At 40.8% G+C, this 23,321-nt stretch overlaps 1 protein-coding gene across 1 annotated transcript in view; it reads left to right on the top strand.

Annotated features, from left to right (window-relative positions):
* Nucleotides 1–331: 331 nt before the first annotated feature.
* The window catches only part of ME1 (malic enzyme 1), a 194,522-nt gene continuing 171,532 nt past the window's right edge, over nt 332–23,321 (top strand). The window contains exon 1 of the mRNA XM_075747600.1: nt 332–525. Within this exon, the coding sequence (XP_075603715.1) occupies nt 424–525 (102 nt within the window). The 5' untranslated portion in view covers nt 332–423. The remainder of the gene's footprint in view (nt 526–23,321) is intronic.

Raw genomic sequence — 23,321 nt, 5'->3', positions numbered from 1 at the left:
GGAGAGCGGCTGGTGCGATTTCCCCTCGGCAGGTGATTAAAGACCAGCCCGTTCCTAACGGGCACAGCGTGATCTGGAGGGGCTCTTTGAGGCGGTTAAAAGGGAAGGCAGTCTAAACTCCTTGCAAACGCTGGAGATTCCCAGGCGCATGGGGGGCTGTGGGTCCGCTCGCTCCCTGCGCTTCCCCCCTTCGCACCTGGGCGCCTACCAGCCCGCCGGGGCTGCGCGGAGCTGCCAGTGACTCAGCGGCGGCTGCGGCGCCCCGGTGACCCCCCTCCCGGCGGCGGCGCCTTGCCGCGGCTCTGCCCCCTCCCTCCCGGCAGGATCATCCCACCCCGTCGGGCGGTCACCTCAGCAGGAGGAGCTGCCGCCGCTTTGCCTCCGCTCCCGCAGCGACCTGACAGCAGTGAGCCTCGCCTCGCCATGCAAACAGGGAAGGCAGCCGAGAGCCGGGGCGCCGGTCGGCCCGTGCAAGTCACCATGAAGAGGGGCTACGAGGTGCTCCGCGACCCCCACCTTAACAAGGTAGGGGCGGGCGGGGCAGGTGCGCCGCGGCAGCCGGGGTCGCTGGGCGCTGAGGGCGGGAGCCCCCTCCCTCACTCCGGCCCCCCCGCCCGCCTGCGGGGAACGGCGAAACACGCCGCGGCTGGGCGCCGCCTGCGGAGCCGGAGCCGGGCCCGAGGCGGCGGGGGCCCCGGGCGGCCTCTCCCCGCCGCCGCCACCTGTCACGGCACAGCGCCGGGGGAGCGCCCGGGCCGGCCCGCCCCCGCGCAGCGGCCGCCGCGTCGGGGACGCCGGTGGGGCGGCGGGCGCGGGGCAGAGGGACTTCCTGCGGGCCGGGCGGCGCTTCCTCTTCCTTCGGGGCGGCGGGGGGCCGCGGGCGGCAGTGAGCGCCGTGCCCGGCCCCCGCGCTGTGCCTGGCCCCCCTGGGCCCCGGGGCGCGGAGCTCGCCGCGGGCAGCGGCGCCATCCTCTCTGTATCTTCCAGAGAAGAGAAGCAGCTGCAGCCCGGGGAGGATGCTGCTGCTAAAAGTTAACGCCGCTCTGACGCGAGTTCCCGCTGCCGTGTCTGTGTTTTCCCGGTACCCTCCTCCTTTTCCAGCCCTCTTTCCCACGGGTGCCCCACCTTGTTTCCTGCGGGCAAACCTGGCTTTTCGTGCTGTCTTACTTTTTATCCCCTGGCAGGTGGAATAGGCATTTTATCACCGTTACTCCACTTCCAGCTGTAAATTCAACTCCATTCCACCCCCCCCCCCCCCCATCAGCGAATGCAGTTAGCTTTTAAGAGATGCCATAGCACAGCAAAAACTCTTTATCACATCTATAATTTGCTTCAGAATGGTAATTCAGATTGATAAATCTTTCTAAACATGCTAAATTAATCTGGGGAAAAAAAAGCTAAGTGTGTGTTTGCACAATTCTGATAAAGATGCAAAGTTCAGATAGTAAAATACTTCATTGGTGTAACAGGCCCTGGATTTGCTGTCAGAATGAAAAATGGTGGAGTCAAAAGTAGACGATAAACCACACCTAGTATGTTAAGCCTTGGTTAAGTTCTTAGCCCAAACTTTGTTCTTGCATATTACTTTTAATGTTTAGTTCTGGTGCTCTGACTTGTACCTTTGCATTAGAATGCATATACAGTCATTTTACTTATTGCTGAATCGTATAAATTGACAAAAGCTATGTCTCTAGTTTTACTGGATAGATTGACTCATCAGTAAAAACTCCATAAATTAGTGAGATGAATAGTGCTTTTATTAGTCTTGGTGCTTGACTACAAAGTTTCCTCAGAGGCTCTCTTATGTCTCTGTGTGTGCAGACCTGAGAAGGTCTCCTGAGGTCGGGTGAAAGGAAAACTAACCAAAATGTAAAACTCCCAAGAAGAAACCAATGAGAGGCTGTTTAGCTGGGGATAGCTTCTAAGCAGCTGCAGTATTCATGGAAAAAAGTCTGATTCAGACTAACCAGGAAAGACAACCAAACAAAAAATAGGATTTATTAAAATGCATTGTATAAAGAGCACTTGGAGGCAAAGCAGGCTCATTGCTACCTTTTTCCCCTCAAACATCATACCTCTTGCCTCTGAACAGCATACTTGGAGGTGAGGTGCTAAAGAGGAAGAGTCTTGCTTGATTTCCTGGCTTTGGCTTTACTCTTCCCTTTCTCCTCACCCATAGTATAGCACACTTGTACTGTACAGCAGAGAAGCAGGAAAAAGAAGTTGTTCATTACTGGCCGCATCTACCCAGCTAATGCAGAGTGTGGTGTTGGGAAAGGTCATCTGAAGTCTCTGGTCTTTATGTCTGTGAGGAGAGTCTGGTCCTGGTCTGGTAAAGAATGGGTAAGCCAGTTTTCTAACTGAGAAAGGTGTGGGGTTTTTTTTTTTTGGAGGGTGGGTGTAGATGTATTACACCTACTATATATACATATACACACCCCCCTAATTATATATATATATGGGTAATAAAATCAAATACGTTGAAGACTACCAATGCGATTGCCAGTTTGATAGCTCGTGGCCTGGCTGCATGCATGGGAGCTGGTACTCCCAGTTCACTTTCTATTGCCAAGGTTGTTAAACAAGCATCAGATTGCAGAGAATTCAATTTGAAGTAGATAAAATATCTCCTTTAATGATTCTAAAGTACAGGGATTGTTTGCAGTTCCGCAGAAGCGCCAGAACTTTCTGCTATCTCCTGGGCCCTGTCTAAAAGCTGCAATTCCTCAGTATCAGCACTTTCTTTTGGGTATGGTGCCAGTTTTAATAGCCTTATTTGCATATACTTTGCAAAAGTAGACTGTTAAGTACTGAATAGTGGTATCTAGCAGTGACTTGTAGAAAAATAAGACAAATAATGTTTTCAGGGTCTCTTATGCCAAGACAGCTGTCAAGCAGGTAAAGCTGAAGTATGCTGCAATATGTGGAAGCTTGGGGCTTGCATCCTCAAATAATACATTCCTTTTCTCAGACAAGGTCAAAGGAAAATTTTACAGGCAACCATTTATACTTGGACATATTTAAAAATAGATGTAAGAAGAAATAAGGAGCTAGATTTTTTTAAAATACCTATTTCCATTTAGTGCGCCGCTCATCCAACAAAGCTTGATTTCTGCACACTCAGTCACTTTTCATACTTAACCTCAATGGCTGGCCAGAGGTGAGAGAAAGAGCTGTGGGAATGCCAGGGTAAACACCCAAATACTCTTTTTCCATTTGCTCTCAGCTTCTACCTGGACAGCAAAATTTCCAGAACATACTAACCATTGAAGTATGTTGAAGCCCTAGGCAATGTGATTCTTAATCCTTTTATGTTTTACTTGTGATTCACAAACATGTACAAACTTCACTGAGGAAAAGCTTAATAAAAATATTTGGGTTTTGTTTTTGGTGTCCTGTCCCCCCCCGGGGCATTTTGCCTACATGTGAAACCATTGCTGCTTTTACAAGGTCACTGGGTGATTCCCCCATCTCAGGAGCAATGATGCATCAAAAATCATGAGGAACAGCAGATTGTAACACACTGAGTTTAATTATGTGAGGACAAGTGTCCAAGTCTATCAATAATTACGATTCAGTTTATTGTCTGACATTTTGGGTCCATCATGTTTAAAAGTGTATTTAGAACCTTTTTGGTAAGTGTCTTCCCTGTCTCTCTTCCCCCTCCACCCCAGGCAACTGAACACATTGTAAATAGCAATTACATGGAAAACAAACACAGTTTCAGTTCTTTTCACTGAAACAGATTGTATTAGAAACCTTTGGCTGGAAGTTGTACGCTCTTTAAGCTGATGAGTTACAGAAGTGTGGAAGTAACTTGCTCTACTCCTGCTATAAATCTCATTTATGCTTTATTCAGTGTACAAGTTTGCTATTTTAAAGTGCACAAATCATTTAACACTAAAACTTTCATCTCATCTTTAATTTTTTTACCTTTTAATATTGTTTAAACAAATCATAGTTTCCCATACGCTGCTTGTTTTCAGAATCTCAACGTGAAGATATGCAAACAGGTATTTTAATACCAGACTTTTCCAATAGCCTGTATTAGTTGCCCAGTCTAAACACTTCCCTGACTGAGAATTTTGCCATTGCAGGAGTGCTTTACTTCCAGGCTGCTTTCATATTCTTGCAGAGTCATTCAGCGAGCAGGAAATAAGTGATTCCATTAAATCTAAGTGTCGGAGGGCTCTCTCCCTTCCCCAGCCGCTTAATTTTAACCCCTCTCCCGACTGCTATCATCATTGCTAAATGTAGTGCGCTTGTAAACTGTTGGACTCTCTTCTTTCCCTTTATTCAAGTTGCACTAAAGCACTGGTGAGTTTCAGAACAGATTGTCTGATGGGCCTGCTGAATATCCAAGAGTTCCCAATCTTGATTCTACCTGCGATGGTGCTGATGTTTTATCCTTACTGTCTCCTGTACGTGATGCCCTGGGATCTTAGGGGGTTCTCAACTAAGCAGTGACATAGTTGACTCACTATAGGATTTATTATAAAGCAGCCATATGGGAACAGACCAAAGGTCCATTTATTCCAGTGTCTTATTTCTGACAGTGGCCAAGCTGGATCCATCGGGATGAGTAAAAGAGTGAAGGATGCCTCTAGTGATAATTTCTCAGAATAATCAATTCCATGTTGGGGGGATGAACAGTTTATTAGGGTGTTATTAAGATATGAATGCTTGTCCTTCCTATCAGATTATACAGAGTATGTGTACTAATTTACTAAAAAACAATTGTAAACTTTTTTTAAATTCAAGTGGAATTGTTATCTGAGCTAAAGAGAAGCATGGACTTCCTGTTTTGCTTCTGTTTCAGACCGTGGGAAGAGAATACTTGGGAAATACAGATATATTTTGTTCTGTGTACAGCTAGTTGGTTCACTAAAATCAAATTTTATTTTGAGAAAGTATAATCATGTGACTGGTGCAGGTGACACATAAAAAAAGTCTTATGACTTTGACATTTGTTGATGACCCTGTAACAGGCCTAAAAAAACCTCAGTGAAAAATCAGAAGCATTCCAGTGAGATTTTTATCTATCTGATGCATAAAAGAGAATAAACGTTGAAGAAGCTCCTCTGAATAAATCTATTCCTTTATCAGATACCAAGCAGTAGAAGTCTTTTTTCCTTCCGTTGGTAACATTCATCTTTCCACATCTTAAACTTGTGTGCACTTTGGCTGGGTCCTCTGCAGTGGCCAGTGCTCACTGAGTGTTGCTTTTGCCTTAGCTATAGATAGATATTCTAGGAAGAAAACTGATGATGCTGGGGATGGAGTAGGAAAACACTCCTTAAAATGGCATACTAAAAGTACCTATATTAATTTGTAAAAAGGTTTTCTGGATGTTACTTTATATTGCAAGGGATTATTTCATATTAAGTGGTAGTAGGTATGATAGCATCTTTTAGATTGGAAGATGGTTGGCTCCATGTGAAAGCAAAGGTATAATTTGAGGAAATTTTTTTTTGAGTGTAGTTGCTGACACTCACTGTCTTCTACCTCCTTTTTTCCTTATAAACTTTTTGCCCTTTACAACTTTGTAGGTTTTAACAGTAATATTTCCTGGTTCTTATCCCTATCAGATCACTTTGCAGAACAGTTCTGATCTTGACAGGGGTAAGCACATGCTATTTTTCTGGTCTTTGACAAGAGTAAATAGTATAGTGGTTACGCTAGGACAAAAAACTAGATCAATCTGGTCTTCGTCTGAAACCTTTCAGAGTGAACTTGTATTGATTTTGCCTGTGTGTTTCATGAGCACTGCATTTTTGATCTATTACTGGGGTCTCAGATACAGGAGTTGCCGTTCAGTGGAACGGCAACCTAAAATAGGAGGCTCTTCAAGTGTGAGGCTGGTTCATACCAGATCTGTTTGCTCTCTAACAATCGGGACTGTTAACGGAGACTGGCTGAACTGCATCTCCCTTGTATGCTTGGGATTTGGGCAAGGGTGGTGGGTACTGCAGGGCTGGGTGAGAAGGTTACGGCATTGCCAGTGTATTCTCCCTCCTTGAAGTCACCTTCTTGAGCTGTGAGGGAGGACTTGTTGATGCAGGATGATTTCTGTGAGTGCTTTCATTTACAGTATGTGTGAAGAGATTTAAGTTGGTGCTTTTTTCCACCTTTCTTACTTTAAGGCAGGTTTGTCCTGCATCCTATTAATAAGGAAAAAGTCTTGGGAAAAGCAGAATATATTTCAGTCAGATTATTTTACCACCATCTTCTGTTTTATGTGTACAGCCTGCAGCATTCATTGCCTCCCACTACTTTGTTCTTGACCTAGTAGGTAAGTTGCTGTGGTTGGTGTTACATTCTTTTCTTCCTGTTGGTCTCTAGTTCTGTGCTTGCTGTTATGAAAAAGAGTGCTGAGACAGTCAGTTGGGAACAAAGTTATGTGACTTGAATTAAAAGCAAATAAAATAAGGGAGAAGTTATGTAGGAAGCTATATGGCAGTAATAGCGACTGAACATGTATGAGTCGTCACAAGAAGCTGAAACCTAGAATTGTGAAGCTGTTTCAGGCAATAAAAATGCTTTTCAGTTGTGTAATTTTCTTGTGAACGCCAGTAATTGAACACAAAGTTGACCTTTTTTCTTTAGACTGAGGTATCCTATGCCCACTGGTTATAAATGCTACTTGAATAGAAGCATTAATCCTGGTACAGAGCACCTTGCAAACAGGCTTTGTGTATTTAGAATGGGTTAAATACGCTTTTGTACTCTAGCTTTTCTAGAGATGCTGGAATGGCACAGAAATTGGGTTTTTTTTAAATTTTATTGATGGATGCTGACAATAAATAGGATAAGAGCTCGCTGAGAAAGTGTACTTCTGTCTAGGCAAAATAAACTGCAGAGACAATTTGTGCTTTCTGCAGAAAGCATATCTCAAAGTACAGAAGTTCTTACTGTGCATTTCTTGCTTTGTGTATCCAATTCTGCTGAATCAGTCTCTTGTACCGAGCTGTCTCTGAAAAAGCAAGAAGTTGCGGCCGTAGGAGGCACAAGCCTCCCTCCCCTGGCCTTGCTCCCCTATCTGAGGGGAGGAGGAAGTGAAATTCTTGTGACAGCAATGTTTCTTATTAACCCGTGACACCAAGTTAAAATGTGGCAAAGATTTTGGCCTGCCTTTTCCTTTCTTTCCCGGCCTGCTCAGGTGAACTGTGTATTTGTTGTGTGATTCGCTTGTGGCTGCTGTAGCCTGGGCCCGTAGGGGTTGATGTGGTGTTTCATGCCAAAGATCTCATTGTTCCAGGCTCTGATGGCTGTGGCCCACTGCTTCATGGCTGGAAAGGGGGAAAAGGACAGAAATAAGAACCATAGAATGGTTTGGGTTGGAAGGGACCTTAAAGATCATCTAGTTCCAACCCCCCTGCTATGGGCAGGGACACCTTCCACTAGACCAGGTTGCCCAAAGCCCCATCCAACCTGGCCTTGAACACTTCCAGGGATGGGGCATCCACAGCTTCTCTGGGCAACCTGTTCCAGTGCCTCACCACCCTCATAGGGAAGAATTTCTTCCTAAGAACTTTGTTGGGTTTGTGTGCCTGTGTAATGAGATGCACAGGGTGTTCTGTTCACTCCTCTGTACCTGAAACAAAGAAAGAAGAAATTGTCTGCAGTGAGTGTTAATGGGAGTGGGACATTTAACGTGCTGAAACTTCTAGTGGTTTTTTGTTTTGTGTTTTTTTTTTCCCCTCTTATTTATCATGTTGGACAGGATGGGATGCTTTAAAAAGCATAAAAATGAGAAGAGTGATTCCATTCCCTGTGTCCAGGTGCAGTGTCAGGAAGGACCTGCAACCTGTTAAATGCTAGCTGGTGAATAATGGATGTGCATTCATCTTCATGCATTCATCATCTTCAATCAGCACTGAGTTAAACTTACCCTGCTGAGACAAGTACCTATGGACTTCTGACCCAGAGATGTGCATATATGCCTATCGTTGTGCCTTTAGTGCATGGAACTGAATTACAAGAATTGTGTGTATTTTCCTTAGTGTGGCTGCTGTGTTATCACAGTAGCACTGAAATATTTCAAGCATCAATTAATTAGATTGTAAATGGGTATAAGTTAAGGATCCCTTGGATTTCATGAATAGTGCTGTATTTGATCATGCTGGTATGCACGCATAATCTTCTGTTCAAAGAAGATGAACTTGCTTAAGAAAGACTTCTGCAATGAAGTCACTGAGGCCATTGTTGGAGGAAGCAGGCTCAGCCTTACAGCTTCTGAGTGTAAGGGATTGTCTGTCTTCAGCAGGAGGTTTTGTGAGATCCAAAGCTATCATATAACTAGGAAAGGTGCCGGTTTTGGGAACACACCCTGCGGCCATCCACAGAGTTAGCTTCTGCAGAATTGGGTGCAGCGGCTACGTCTCTACTAGCACAAACCAGGTGTTGTAACACCAGCGTGAGCTGGCTGATGAGGTGCTGCATCACTGGGGCTCTACCTGATGCTTCTAGGCTTCCTCTTTGAATTTTTCTGACTCTTGCCTTTGCCGTGATTAAAACCAGTATTACAGTTTGACAGTAGTAGGCCACTAGTTGAGCTTTGTTTGAATGTCCTCTTTCACGGAGGGGCTTTCTCTTTATTTTGTGCCAGGGCAGTGCAGGCCAGGCCCATTTTACAGTAACTATCTCCATTGTCTGCTTCAACACAATGCCAAGGAGCTAAATCTCCTTGAAAAAAGGCAGTAAACTGTTGTAGGATTATCAATTTGTGATATATGGTAGCCAAATTCTTGTACAGCAATCAAAGCTGCAGGCAAACTCGAAACAATAGTCATGTGTCTGCAAAACTGAGATAGATGGGACTTGGAGTAAAAAATCCAACAAACAGGTAGAAGTAGCAAGACTATGCATTAACTTGTCAGAGATCAGGAGAAGGCTTTGGTGCTTCCAGTGTTTTACCTGACATAGGAACTCAAATCTTTAAATAAAGATGTTGAAGGTTTCCAGTCAGCAGATCTATAGCAGAGGATGAATTTGGCTTGACGCTAGAATAGTCTACCTTATTATTCATGGAGGAGGGCATCCTATATAGTAATGCTGCTTCCTAGCAGGACTTGCAGACATGAGAAATCTACCTTATCCAATCAGTATATCAAGACATGATGATTATTGTGGGTGTCCTATTCTCAGTAATTATGTATTGACTTGTAGTTCTGAAATTGCGACTGTGCGAGCTGTCTTTGGAATATGTTGTATGTCTGTTCATCTTCAAAAAAAAATCAAAGTCATGGCTGAAGTCAAGCAAGGTAGAAGAAACCATCTAAAAGTTACTTTAAGAAAGTGTCAAAACACAGCTGAATTGTTTTTGTTAATATTCTCCCTGTGTAGCCCTCATAGATTCAACTTTGATGTCAGTCACTCTTTTCTTTGCCTTCACCTTTTCCCCCCTCAAGACCATTTTTATAAATAGCATTATACCTTTAATTGAGAAGTAAATGATTGCTGTGTCAAGAATATTGAAAGTCCATGAATTTACATTTTAGAAATACTTCAGTTTGATTGTTGGGTTTTTTTCCAGAGCCAATAGCAGAATAATGACACACTTTCAGAGAGGTAAGAAAATCGCTGTGTAGTTATTACATGTTGGGTTATAATTTTGGCTAATTTTCATAATTTCAAGACATGTAACAAGATGGCAGGAATTTTAAGACTGCCTGAAAGGATTGCCAGGCTTATGTAGATTACGGACACCTCCAGGAGCCAGGACTGCTGTGGCACATAGCCATGGGGAATCTAGGTTGGACCATAAGTAACTCCATGGCTTTTATGAGGATGATAAATTCATGTGATGTTAGAAGACTAAGGACCTGATTCTGATACTAGTTTTAGTAGTGAAAGATGAGAGTTAAATTAATGCTAGAGGAATGCAAGAGGGAGGCTGCTGCAAAACAGGCATGAAATTGGCACTGGTGCATTAATCTTTTAAAAAAATAACCCTTGTCACCTGGAGAGTTTGAGCTCCTTTAACCTCCGCAGACTTCTAAAACCTGATTCCTATCAGACTATTTAGAAGGAAATTTTGAAATATTCATTCAGCATGCAAGATAAATGTTTTTGGCTAGTCCAACCTTTCTGAGACTACAGTCTAATTTTATCTAAAATTATTAATATTATCTCATTTTTTGATTGAGTAATTAAGAGGACTTTAGTCCAAATCTTTGAGAATTCAGAGAAAAAAATGCTGTGGAAAAAGCTAAATGTGTTTCTGTTAAAACAAAGCTCTCCAAATTATTTTCATATTAGAATTATTTGATGCATATTCCTCAGCATAGATTTTTTTTTTAGGAGTTAATTAAAAAAACCCTGAATTGCATGCATAAGAAAACAAGTTTTAGTCCTATCAAAACTTAAGCTTTGCTAATATAATTTGTTGCATAATTCAGGAAGGAAAAAATCTTGACTTAGAAGAAGGAGGTCACAGGGCACCCTGGAGGCAGTTCTTGCAGGCACCGCGTACTTTCTGTTGAAATCAGTGTCTGTAGTTTACTTGGATACTGTTAGTGCCTATTCCTGTGTGAAACATAATACTCCATGCAGGACTTGAGGTTGTTTACAATGTAGAGGAAGCAGAGGAAGTGCAGAGTAAACACTTTATGTATACATAGAGAATACATAACATACAACTGGGAAAAAAAAAAAAGCACCATCATTCTCTTATGCTTGGAATACTTATGGCTTTCAGCCAAAGGTGTAGAAATATGCCAGAATGTACTTGTCTGGTATAAGAGTTCGGAAAGCAAATTGATCGCTTTTAAAATATAAATGAGGTGCAGAACAGCAATGCATTTTATCATTCCTTGTTTCTGCTTAGGTTTTTATTTAACTTCATTGTTCAAATAGCAACTGTTACCTGTTTCTGGCTTAGAAAAACTTCTTTTTTCTTTAATAACTAAATTTAATATTAAAACTAAAAGTGACTGTTCTGCCTCTTTTATGTATTCATAAAATAAATATCCTTACTAGTGGTTTGAAAAATTACAAACATCTTTGGTTCCATGTAACTTAAAAAAACTCAGTCCTGAGTTTGTATTTTTGATCCATCTGTCTTATTAATGGATTGTGTGTATCTTTGGAATTGTGTAGGTGCTGTGAACTATTAAATGATTTTGGCATCCAGTTCAGCTGGGTATCGCAGTTTAGCTTTCTTCCTCTTGTTCCCTGATAGTGATATACTTTTAAGTTTGCTTTTGGCATGGAGGTAGAAGAGTACAGAATCACTGCTTTTCAGAAGAACAACGATAATTGTTACAAAATACATCATTCCCTTTCCCGTAAAGGCAAAAAAATTTTTGGCTTTCACTAATGACTTAAAAAACCCTAGACTTTGCCTTAAATCTGTCCTGGAGATGAGTGGTGATTATGAAGTGTGTTTATAATGTTTTCAATAATAGTCTCTACACTGCTGACTTATCTGATTTCTCCCTCCAGACTTCTCCCTCCCCTCACTTTAGAAAGCAGATTTGTGTGTGGAGGTGTATTTACGAAAGAGGCAGTAAAGCCTCTTTACCTAAATAGTACAAAGGAACTCAATAGTTACAGATAGAAGTCAGAATATGAGAACACTGTATTGTTAAAGTAAAATGAATACCTGAGTCAGCGAAGTGCTGAATGTTGGTTTGATTTGGCTTGAATCTCAAGTCCTGTATGATGGGGGTTTTTTTTGGAGGGGTTGGACAGCAGCAGTGCACTTGGAGACAGCCTCTTTGTATTAGTTGGTAGGTAGATGCCTTTTTGAAGGGATTGATGGTGCTCCTGCATCTTTGCTCCTTACACACTTGCTACTCCTCTCTGTCTTTGCTTCAGATAAAGTTAGGTTAAAAATGTGAGGTGTTAAAGTGCAGTACTTCACCAGCTGGTGGCTGATTAAGTGTATGGTTCTATAACCCTTAAAAAGGACTTTTCACATTTTTATTTTTAGGATCTTTTTGCCATCATTAAAGTGTTAAAATTGCAATTGAGTTTCTTTATGTAAAGTAGAAGAGTAATTTAATAGCCGAAAAAAACCTATTAAGATTCAAGTACAGAATACTGAACCCTAATGCTGATGTGTTCGTGATAAATATATGGAATGAAATCCTGGCTGTATATCAAGATACTGACTATTGAAAGGTAAATTTATCTGCTGCTATTTATAAGCAAACTGAAGTTATTATAAAAATATATTTCAAACTCTTGATTTTGTACTGTAGCAGTAGTTAGAGTAATTCCTTAAGGACATTAGGTTTATGTAGCTTTGGTGTTGCTGAGGCATAAGCCATTGTTAAAAGTCCATCGTGTCCTAGGAGCAAGTGCTGGGGGAGGTATGAAGAGCTTTCTGCCAAGGGATTTGGATTCAGGCTCTTGCACCTTCTGCAGGAGTGAGATGTTGTCCTCTTGCCTAGGCTTTTCAGTCTTTCTCAGTTCATACATTTTTGGTGACTGCTCGATGTCTTCATTCACAAGCTTTCTCTGAAATTCCTACCTTGCCTTTGTCTGGAAACTGAGTGGGACAGTTTTCCCGATTCCAACACAACTCCTTCTTGGGATATTTCAAGTTGCCTCTATCCCAGGAGCGTTTGAAAGCTCAGTGATGCCCCCTTTCCACCTTCTTCTCACTGGAGTCCTTGCTTTTTTCAAGCTGCTAAGTATAGATGTCATTTTACAGACTACATCTAAAGCTTTCAGGCCAGGTGAAGGAAAGCTGGTTCCCTGCTATCCTTCAAAGCTTTTCCTCCGCACAGGGTATTCACAGAAGTTCTTAGAAAAAATTTACTAGAGTTTGTGTGTAACGAATGTCTATTCATTAAGTCAGTGAACTTTGATCTGTTATGCATTGATGTTTCAATGCATAACTTATGTGTAACCGCATGCTTGAGGTAATATAACAGAGTTCTAGATGGGAAGACATGTGCTGTTTTTCTTTAAGGCATACAAATTTTATAGTCTTAGGAGAGCATGAAAGCAGTGCGGTTTATCTTTTTTGTGGTGTTGCTTTTTGTAAGACAAGATTTCATGCTGAATTCTCTGAGGATGAGGCTTACCAATTGCATTGCTTTATCTAAGTGAAGACAGGATAAAACCTTCCACTTGTTCGTGTGAAAGGGGATTTGGCGTGCCTGTCTATTAGGTCAATCAAGGGTTGGGTAAAGAAATAACAAATAATAATATATAATAATAATAGCTTGATAATTCTGATTTTTATTTTTTTTTTTACTTTGTATAGAGAATAGAAATTCTTTCTTGTATTTAGTTCAACCACTGCAGTGCTCTAAATGTATCGATTGTAGGTGAGAATAAATATATTCAGTGAGTCTGTGTAAACAAGTATCAGAAAAGGTGTCTTACTGTACTGCTTTTTTTCTACATCGAAGGTGGCTTTCACCACACACCCTCAGCAGCTGCTTGAAAGGAACTCTTTATCTAAGCTCAGGAAAAGTAGAACATCTCACTTTGCATCTTACCTGGGGAAACACAACCTGTCTGGCTCTCTCACAGCCGCTGGCCTTGCATTTGCTAGAAGAGCAAAATTGTTCCAGATCAGGAGTCTGCGTGAAACTGGAGTCTCTGCTCTCTTGCCAGGCTGTTTGAGGTACCGAGCTCTTGTGCTTCTTGCAGTACATGAATAAACTCAAAGTAGAAAATAAAAAGCCAGCACTTCCTTCTGAGGTGTGATTCTTCAGGAAAAAAAAAAAAATCAAAACCAAACCCAAAACTGCAGGATGAAGAAATCCACCCTTCAAACTAACGTTATTTCCTAAACTTCTTACTTTTGTGTAATGTATGGCAAGAAATAACTTTCTTCTGGTTCTATAGTTACTGAGTCCTCTAAATTTATTCTGCAGTAAGGATGAAGTGGGTAAAACACGGGTAAGAAGAATAGTTGAATATAGGAACGTAGAGTTTAGTTGTCATAATGTTCCACAAGCAACTTAAACAGGCTGTGTGACTAACAGACACCCTTTCTGATTTGCTTTAAGGTACACTTCACAAATCTTTAAACATATGATTGAACCTTTCTTTGTCTTACTTCAGAACTATGTAATGAGTATGAGTACACTGGTTTTTTTTCTCCCTCCTTTAATTAGTGAGGTCTACTTAAGCAAGAGAGACAAAATATTGTAGTAGATTGGGAACTGGACTGGAAACTAGGTCATGCACTTGTGATTATTAAATCTTTGTCATTAAGTTTTCTCATCTGAAAAGGCAAGCAGCATTTGAGAAACTGAGGATGAAAACTAGTAAAAATACTTGGTCTTGTATTAGTCTTTTTAGGTAATGTTTTGCTATATTGTCTTTGTACTGCTATAATCTAGTTTCTACTTAAAATTTTCATTCCTTCATGGGGGAATCATCTTCTAGTTTTTGCAGTAAACTGTAGGCTGCTGTTTCTTTTAAAGTCACATCTAAGTAGACCCATGTCTAATCTATATAGTTCTGACTGACTTTGTCCACGTCCTTCTACCTTCTGCTGTATTGCAATTACAAGTAGAGAGGGTATTAGTGGATGTGCAGTGTTCTGCAGGTACAATTTACTAGATTAATGAAAAAACATTAAACAGGACTGCAAATCGTGGCCAGTGCTGAATGCTGTGGGGGGAAAGGCAGAACTGAATAGGCAGGAAGAAATGATCCATCTGCATAGCTAAACCTGCTCCTGGCTTCAGGCCATGCTGTGCCACAAGCAGATTAGTTCCAATTAGATGAAGTGGTAGCTGACCCTTGGCTGCCTCCTCTAAGCCTCCTGGTCCTGGGCAGCGTGAGTAAGAGTTGCATCCATTCCAGCTGAGTGCGGTGAAGAGGTGAGAAGCTGTTCAGTATTTATCAGCTGAATGCCTGAGGAAGCTCAGGTCAATACTTCCTGCAAGAAAAAGTATTTCAAGCTTCAGCTAACCACTACTTGGTAGTTTTTAACTCAATGAAACTTCATTTCTTCAAGAAGCTAGAATTCATGTCTCCAGGACTTAAATTCATGTGATGATGTGAATTAAGGCTGACTTTCTAAGGGTATATTTAGCTATCTGAAGACTTTGCTAGCTATTGGATGGGCAGAGGTGATACAAACTTGAAATAAACTATTTTCCCACGCTTAGGATTCTGATGATGTTGATTCCCTAGAGAAAATGTCCTGCACAGAAAATGTCTAAAGGCTGAATAAAACTACTGCCATACCTTGTGTAGTGGAGTTGACTATTGCCCTCAAAGATATCTTTTTAAAATTTTTCTCTTCTTTTCTAAAATATGCTAAAAACAATGCACGTGTATTCCCCTAAACAGAAGGAACTGCATACATTTTCTTTACACGTGAATTGTTATGACATTCTTAGAAATTAAGCTTCTGTAGTGTTAATACCCAGCAAGATAAGATTTTTTTGAAAGATAACTTGATGAAGGTTTATTAATTAGCAAAATGAATCTATTTTCATGTCAAAATATTGAATTATATATCTTAATCCTCCCACATTTTGTAAAAAATGATTTCAAAATAAATTCCTGTTTTCTATTATGGGATTTCAGCAGTGACCAGAAAGCCTACATGATGAATTAATATCTGTGAACCTAATCCTGAAAATACTTAATTATGTAAGTAGCTATAGAAAGGTAATTCTTGACTGGCTGTGCTCCAAATTGCCAGCAGTGCAATTCTCGAAGTATACAATGATAAGCATTTTTTGGCCCTGAAAATACTTATATGCATCTATTTACTTAAATACATAGAAGTAATCTTTCAGATACTATGATGAAATGTGTCACATGCATAAAAGCCCCATTTATTTTGTACTGGCCTCTTTCTTACACTTCATTACTTTACATAGGTGAAGCTGCTATGCGCAGAACAATAATACAATAGTGAGACATACAGCCGTAGAAAACTGAAGCTGGATCTGTTATGGTGAATCTGTTCTGCATTCTGTGCGTCTGTTATCCTCAGCAAAGAAATAATAATACCCCCAAAACCAGTCACCACCATAATCTCATTTTGGTGCTGTGGGTGTTGGAATCCAAGTACTAGCACTGTGAAAAATCCAGTCTGGGTTGAAGGTGGTATGTCTTGAACAGAAATTTTCCCTACCTTTCCTGTCCTTTCTTCAGTTGACAATATATGTTGTTATAGGCAAATGAATTTCCGTTTGCAACACTGCATACATGTTTGGAGGAGCAGAACCTGTTTTGGCTAGAAACTCTTCTTTTGAGTCATAGCGTCAGCCTCCTTAGATCACATATGCTGCTACTCCAGCCTGCCTTGAAATGAGTAGGTAAAGGAAAATGCAAGTTAACAATTGAGTGGTTTTGTCAGATGTGGCATATGGGACTGAAGTATTCGAAGTAATCACAACAGCATGTTCTGTGATTTTAAAAGAATACCTTCTAAACCACAGGTTTTAAAAGAATACCTTCTAAACAAAATTATTCCCCTTCCTGTAGTTTTCCATGCTGAGGAACTTGCAAAGAGAGTATTTTTATAAGCCTTTTCCATGACTTAACCTACCCAATTTAGTCTGTGCTCTGACGTTTTATCTGTCTCCTAAGTTTTTTCAAAGCATGTTAGTTTGATTTTGGGGAACAATTTTTTTGGTGTGTGTTTATTGCATTGCAGTTGGTCTATCTCAATAAAGCTTTCCAATGCTTTGGCCCAGATTCAGCTGGCTTACACAGATGTGTGAAAGGAACATGAGTGTGTGTTCATTATTTTCCCTTGCCTGACTCAAAGAATAACATCAGCAACAATAATAATACAAACCAATTGAAATGAAAGTACCTGGCAGTCCTCAACATGAAAGTAGTTATTTCCAGTGTCTGGTGCTAAAAACTGTGATGCTGCTTGAAATGATCCTTTTTTCCTGAAACTATGAAGATCACTGTCTGAATGCTACTTAGTAGAAGGAGCTTGTAATATCATCATGGGGAATGTCAGTGGAATATTATTATAAAACCTGTCAGAAAGGATCTCCGGAGGTCTCTAGTCCAACCTCCTACTCAAAGCAGGGTTGGTTACGGACAGAGAACAGGTTGCTCAGGGCTGTGTCCTGTCAGGTCTTGAAAAACTCTAAGGATGGAGACTGCATAGCTTCTCTGGGCAACCTGTGTATGTGTTCGAGCTTATAGGAGGAATTTTTTTTTCCCTTGTATACAATCTAAGCCTCTCATTTTCTCTTATGCCTGTTGTCTCTTGTCTTTCTGCCTTGTCTTGTACTGCTGTGAAGAGCCTGGCTCTGTCTTTTAGATAGCCTTAGCATGGTTGCTGGAAGGCTGCTATTAGGTTCCCCCCAAAACCTTCTCTTCTCCAGGCTGAACAAGCCCAGTTCCCTAATAGGGGATGTCCTTCAGCCCCTGATCATCTTGGTGGTCCTTAACTGAACTCGCTCCAGTTTATTGATGTCTTTCTTGAATTGGGGACCCAAAGTTGGACTCCATCATAGATGCAGTCTAATGCGTGCCAAATAAAGTGGTATGATCATTTCCCTCAATTTATGCTCCTGTTAGAGTGCTACGCTGCTGCTAATATAGCCCAGGATACTGTTGGCCACCTTTGTCGCCTGTGCACATGGATGGCTTCTGCTCAGCTTGCAGTCCACCAGGTCCGTTTTGACAGACCTGCTCCTCCTCAGCTGGTAAGTCTGACGTCAGCTTGAATCATCACCGCCTGTATTGTTTCTTTTCCAGGTTGCAGCACTTTGCATTTGTCCTTGTTTAATTTCATAATGTTCCTGTCAGCCCATTCCTCCAGGCTAAGTTCCTTTGGATGGCAGCCCTGCTCTTGGGTGTGTCCATGACTGCCCCTGTTTGGTGTCATTTGCAAACCTGATGAGAGTACGCTCCATTGCCTTCTCCAGGCCACTGATAAAGATGCTAAACAGGATAGGTCCCATGACAAACTCCTGTAGCACTCCACTTGTTACTGGCCTGCAGGTGGAGTATAACCTATTAACTGTTTCCTTCTGAGCCCCATCGTCCAACAATAGTTTTTTATCCAGCTGGTTGTCCTCCCATCTAGACTGTACTATCCCAGCTTGGGTGCAAGGATTTTTTGGGAAACAGTTTTGAAAGCCTTGCTTTCACGGTGAGATAAATGACATCTGCTTTCTCCCCTGGTCCATAAATCCACTCATTTTACTGGATAGGTAAAACTGCATAGGTTGATCACAGGGATGGTTTACCCTTGGCTTAAGTCCAGTTTCTAATGTCCTACTTGCCTTCCTCAGTCCCCTTAGGATCTTGAATTGTACTAGTCTGTGGTCACCACCCAAGGCTGGCACTGACTATTGTATCCCCAAGTCAGTTCCTTCTTATTTATGAAGAGCAGATCCAGCTCTGTATCACCCCTGGCTGGCTGACCAAGTAGTATCTCCTATATTATCCCTGACACTCTCCAGTAATCTCCTGGATTGTTTGTGTCCTGTCACGTTGCTCTTCCAGCAGAGGTCAAGGAGATTAAAGTCTACCATAAGAACAGGGATCTGTGATCTGGGGACTTATATTGTAGGTACTCAAGGAACAAGGACAGTTTGTCAGCCTGATACTTGGTTACTATTGTCAGTATCTATTGCAGTCAGAGAGTTCAGTTGTTCAGCTAACCATTTATAGTCCCCCTATATAAACAGCAGGAGGAGGAAGCAATATCTGCACACGCATAGCACATGTGCATGATCTCTCTGAAACTTGTAAATTCTATTGAATACAAGTCTCTTGGCAATATCCTCCAAGTTTTGGAACACTGTAAAAAAAGAGAAGCTATTGTGTCTTTGGTTTCTCTGCTGCTATTTGTGGAATTTTCAAAGAGCTATCAACACTTCTGTAAAGGAAATACAGTGCAACTAGAGCAGCTCCTTGAGAAGCTGGGAAATATTTATTCAGTTAAACCCAAGGCCGTGCTTTCTCTTTAGAGCTTCCTTTTGTTGGTGTAAGTAGCTGTCACAGTGGAAAGGTCTAGCAGAACCCTGTAGTTCTGATCCCATTCTGCTCTGTCTGGCCTGAGAGAAGGCTATCTGGGACTGTTTCTAAAAAAATAAATAATTGTTAATTTAAAGGAATTCTCATAAAAACTACTAAGTGCATAATCCCATCTCATCACTAAAGAATTTACTTCTCGGGTTGAAAAATCTTCTGACTGGGTCTACAGAACAAATCAGCTGTGATGATCTTTAAATTTTTTTTTTTCCATCCCACAGTTGTTTTCACTTTCCTCGTGATCGTTAGATCTCTCAGAGGTTTTGGTGCACGTAAGTTAAACTGTAAGACATAGTCCAAGTGTACTGCAGTGGAGATCTATAGATGAAAGGTTTGAAAAGCATCCATACCAACTGCTTCAAGCTGTCATCTGCTCCAGTTGAGTGAATTGTTAAAGTAGATCCTACCTCTGTTACAAAACAAACTAATATGAAAGCTAACAAAGGCAACTTAAAACAGATAGTTCGCTTTAGTTGAGAGTTCAAGCCAGGTAGAAAGGATGGGCTGTCTTGCTGTCGTAACTGATTTCTCTCACTTGGAAAAAGGAGCAATTCATATTCATCTTGCTAGCTTTCTGTCTCTGATTTTTGGAATTGTTTGTTCTCCTTTTTTCCTCTCCATTTTCAGCTGTCTGCTGTTCCCATCCCAGTTAGCTTTCTTAAAAGTGTTTTACAGCTTTGAGGTTTTTTTAGATTCTCAGTGGTTGAGGATGCCCTAATAGTAGCTTGGAAACTGAGATCCAGAATAACAAAATAATATAGGTTGGAAGGCACCTCCTGGAGTTTATCTGGTCCAGCTTTCTGCTCAGAGCAGGGACAACTTCAGAATACTGCAGCTTGTATGAATGGAATGAAATCAGATCAAATGGAGTCTGGTGGACCTCCAGCTGGTAGAAAATGTGGATGCCTATGTGTTTTACTTTTGGGTTCCTGAGAAAAGCTTGCCCCATTACACTGAAACCTTGCTGAATGTGCCACCTACTTCAAAGAAGTTTTAAAGCAACCTCCATGGCACTGACTAGCTAACCGACTGCTTTCCCTGCTGTGGTCTTAGCCTGCTCAAACAGGCTGGAGCTCTACAGGCCCAGTCATCTCAGCGACTGGGGAAGAAACTCATCTTCTAGAGTTATACAAGCTATGGAGCTTACAGGATATAAGAATAAACCATGAAGTTTGGCTAACGATGAAGAAGATGTATGGGGGTTGCACTTGACCTAATCAATGATAATGGAGTAGAAATAGCACAAAACATCTTGGTGAGTCAGAATCTCCAATGACCAGGAGCGTCTTTTTAGGTAGAAAGCGAAAATCTGCTGCTGTTTCTCCTCTTGGAATTAGAGGCTGTTTTTTTCAATTTGCAGTTGTTCTGAGTCATGTGTAATTCTTTATGACTGCACAATTCAGAATAATTTAATCATATTATTCTTGCTTATGTTAACGTGTCAGTGGAAATATAACAAGTACACCATAAAAAAGAATGTGATGTTTTTCTCTTCTGTATTCTGTTGAAAAGCAGAGCATTTGCAGTACCCCGTGCTCATGTTAGAATAGTTTCCACTCTGATCTCTTAAATCTTAATTAAAGTAATGTGCTTACATATATAGATTTGCAAACTATATGCAAGTAATAAACACTCTGCCCTTTATGGCCCTGTGTCTTCAATAGCAAATCATGTTGATCTGTAGACCAGATGCCCACACTATACACTGTCAGGTATTTCTTTAGGAGAGTCTGGGGCTTTGAGCTCTTTAAAAATTTATTTAATTAAAATTTTGGGGGGAGATGGATTTTTTTTTTTACATTTTTTAGGTTTTTTTGGTCTGGATTTTGGTTTTCGTTTTGTTTGTTTTGTTTCTTTGGTAGGGAGAGACCGAATGCCTCCTTACAGCTCAGGCATATTAGGTGAACTCCTGGAACATATCTTCTAATTACTTTTTATCCAAAAAGAATTCAGTTCAAGTGCTCTCAGACTATTCCATAATATGAGCCAAATACAGTGAGTGGTGACAATGAAGAAACTTGATTCAAAAGCCTGCATCCCATTCAAACAAAAAACCTAATGTACGTGTACCCTATATATATGTATATATCTCATTAGTAAATAAAGGATTCAAAACCTTTAATTGTGTGGGCTTAAGCATTTCTATAGCTCCCATTAGCTTTTATTGCAGTAAAAAAAAGTTTTATAGGATGTTTTAAATGTAAATAGATATATTCTATGGTTTAAATCCATGCAAGAGAAGACAACAGCCTGAGAATTTCACTTGCTTCTCAGACCCAATATATGAAGTTGCTGTGGTTCAAAGTTAGTGCTGATTTATTGTTTTTTGTTTGTTTTTTTTTCTTGAGCAGCCATCCTTCTCATAACAAAGAAATGAGAGAATTTCACCTATAAATAAATAAGATCAGTGAGATTAGACATGTGCTAAAATGCAAGGAGCACTTTCTTGGGAGCGTCCTGTCATTTTCCTTTCAAGCTGTCATCTGCTGCAGTTGGGTGAATTAAAACTAGCAAAAGCAACTGAAAATGCTACTGGCAAGCTACCTGCAGATGGGTTACTGTAGTTGAGAGAAATACATTATTTATAGAATCTAATAGTGAAAGAGCAAAAAATTGACATGTAGATCTGCCTGTGTACAACATGCTTGTGTGTCTTTCCACTTATACATAGAAATAGCTTAGGGAAAACCTTCTCGGTTGGGAGCAGTACTTGCTCTGTGCATGTGGATATGAAGATAGGGTCTAGTTCTTAATAGCCGTCAAAAAGTTTTGTGCTCTGAGTCAGACTGATGAAAATATTTCTGCTGCACTCACTTTACCTGATGTTCTAAAATTTAAGTGTGCTCCTAATGCATAGGTACATTGGATCTTGGGGATATAGAACTGGTTTAGAGATCGGTGGTGCCAGCAGTCACTCCCGTAGTTCTTCTCAGCTTCAAGAAAAGCAGGGCTGACTGTTCTCTTATCTTTCCTTCCTGATAAAAGTTTTTGTCTGCTATGCCTATTAAACCCTTAGCAAGCATATTTTCAGCTTCCTTCCTTGGCTCTTACTTAATCACTTTGGATGGATAGTCTTTGGGTCAGTGTGTTTTTGTGTGTTTACTCCAACCACATTTGGAAGGAAAAAAACAAAGCAGAAGTACATATAGTAACATATAGTAGCAAAGCCTAATGCTGAAATTCCTGTGGCTGTTACTACTGTTGGATGGCTACTGCTATCTTCTGGTGTAATGTCTTAGTACGGTACTATTTTATATGAAATATTAAAAAGAAGAATTTAGCTGACTTCTTTTATGGTGTTAAGCTAGTAGTATCTTGTTGTAAGGTCTCTCTTGCTATCGCTTAGTGCCGATTAAGATGCAAACACTTGCATCTGAACTAGAGTTCAACTGGGGGAGATTCTCCCAGCTTTTCTCACCCATTGCTGACCTGTTGCCAGGATGCTGGTCTGTCTGCTGCTCCTTGTGCTGCCAGACAGATACAGCATTTAAATTCCCAAACTCCATTGGCTTTGAAAAAAGTTTGCAGCTCCTCCCATTTATACATTTTTCTGCATATTCATTCAAGGCACACAACTCATAAAGCAGATTAATAAAGGGATCATTAAAGCTTTTTTTAGCACAATGTGGAAATGAAGAACAAAGAACCAGCTTTTTAGGTAAAGCATCTTCTGATAGCCTGTGAGACCATCCGCGGGCCAGCTTTTCCATGAATTCTCCTACAAAGTATTTGAAAGAACATGTGATGGTATTTTTATTCATTAATATCAGTCATGTATCCCCTGATTTTATTTGGTTCACTACTGTGTGTGTACCCAGGAGAAAACTCCTTCTAGAGTTAAAAAAATCCTATATAGGAGTATTACTTGGAAAATTGTTTTTGGATGGTTATGTAAATCTTTCTGATAGCTAGGCAGTAATCCTTGACAAAATTAAAAAGGTTCATTTGTAGGATATAGAGCACATCTGGATAGGGGTTTTGAGGTAGAGTTCAAAAACAAGGCAGAAGACAAATCGTGTACTTCAGCATTCCTAATGTGTCACAGCCTGAAAGGGTTCCAGAAAGTTTCCTTTTTGCGAGAGTAGTTATGTTTTCTCTTGTACTTCTACAAGATAAAGTTGATGAAGTGCATGCAAGAAATCACCTCATTCAAGGAGCTGGAATGCTTTAGGTTTTGTAAATATGTTCTTGGAAAGTGTCCTGACTGATGATCCATTTCCCCTTCCCCACTTCAGAAATGACCGGTGTGACCTTGCTATCTGCTCTCACTCAGCAAGGAGAACAACAAAGCTTTTAATTTCCGTCATGGTACTGCATTAACCAGGGTTATATATTAATTTCCATTTCATTTGGTACAAATCTTGTTACAAATGAGTGAC

Source organism: Balearica regulorum, chromosome 3 (genome assembly GCF_011004875.1).
Source record: "Balearica regulorum gibbericeps isolate bBalReg1 chromosome 3, bBalReg1.pri, whole genome shotgun sequence".
Taxonomy (NCBI): domain Eukaryota; kingdom Metazoa; phylum Chordata; class Aves; order Gruiformes; family Gruidae; genus Balearica; species Balearica regulorum.
The sequence above is the reverse complement of the archived record's forward strand: the minus strand, read 5'-3'. Positions and strand labels throughout refer to the sequence as shown.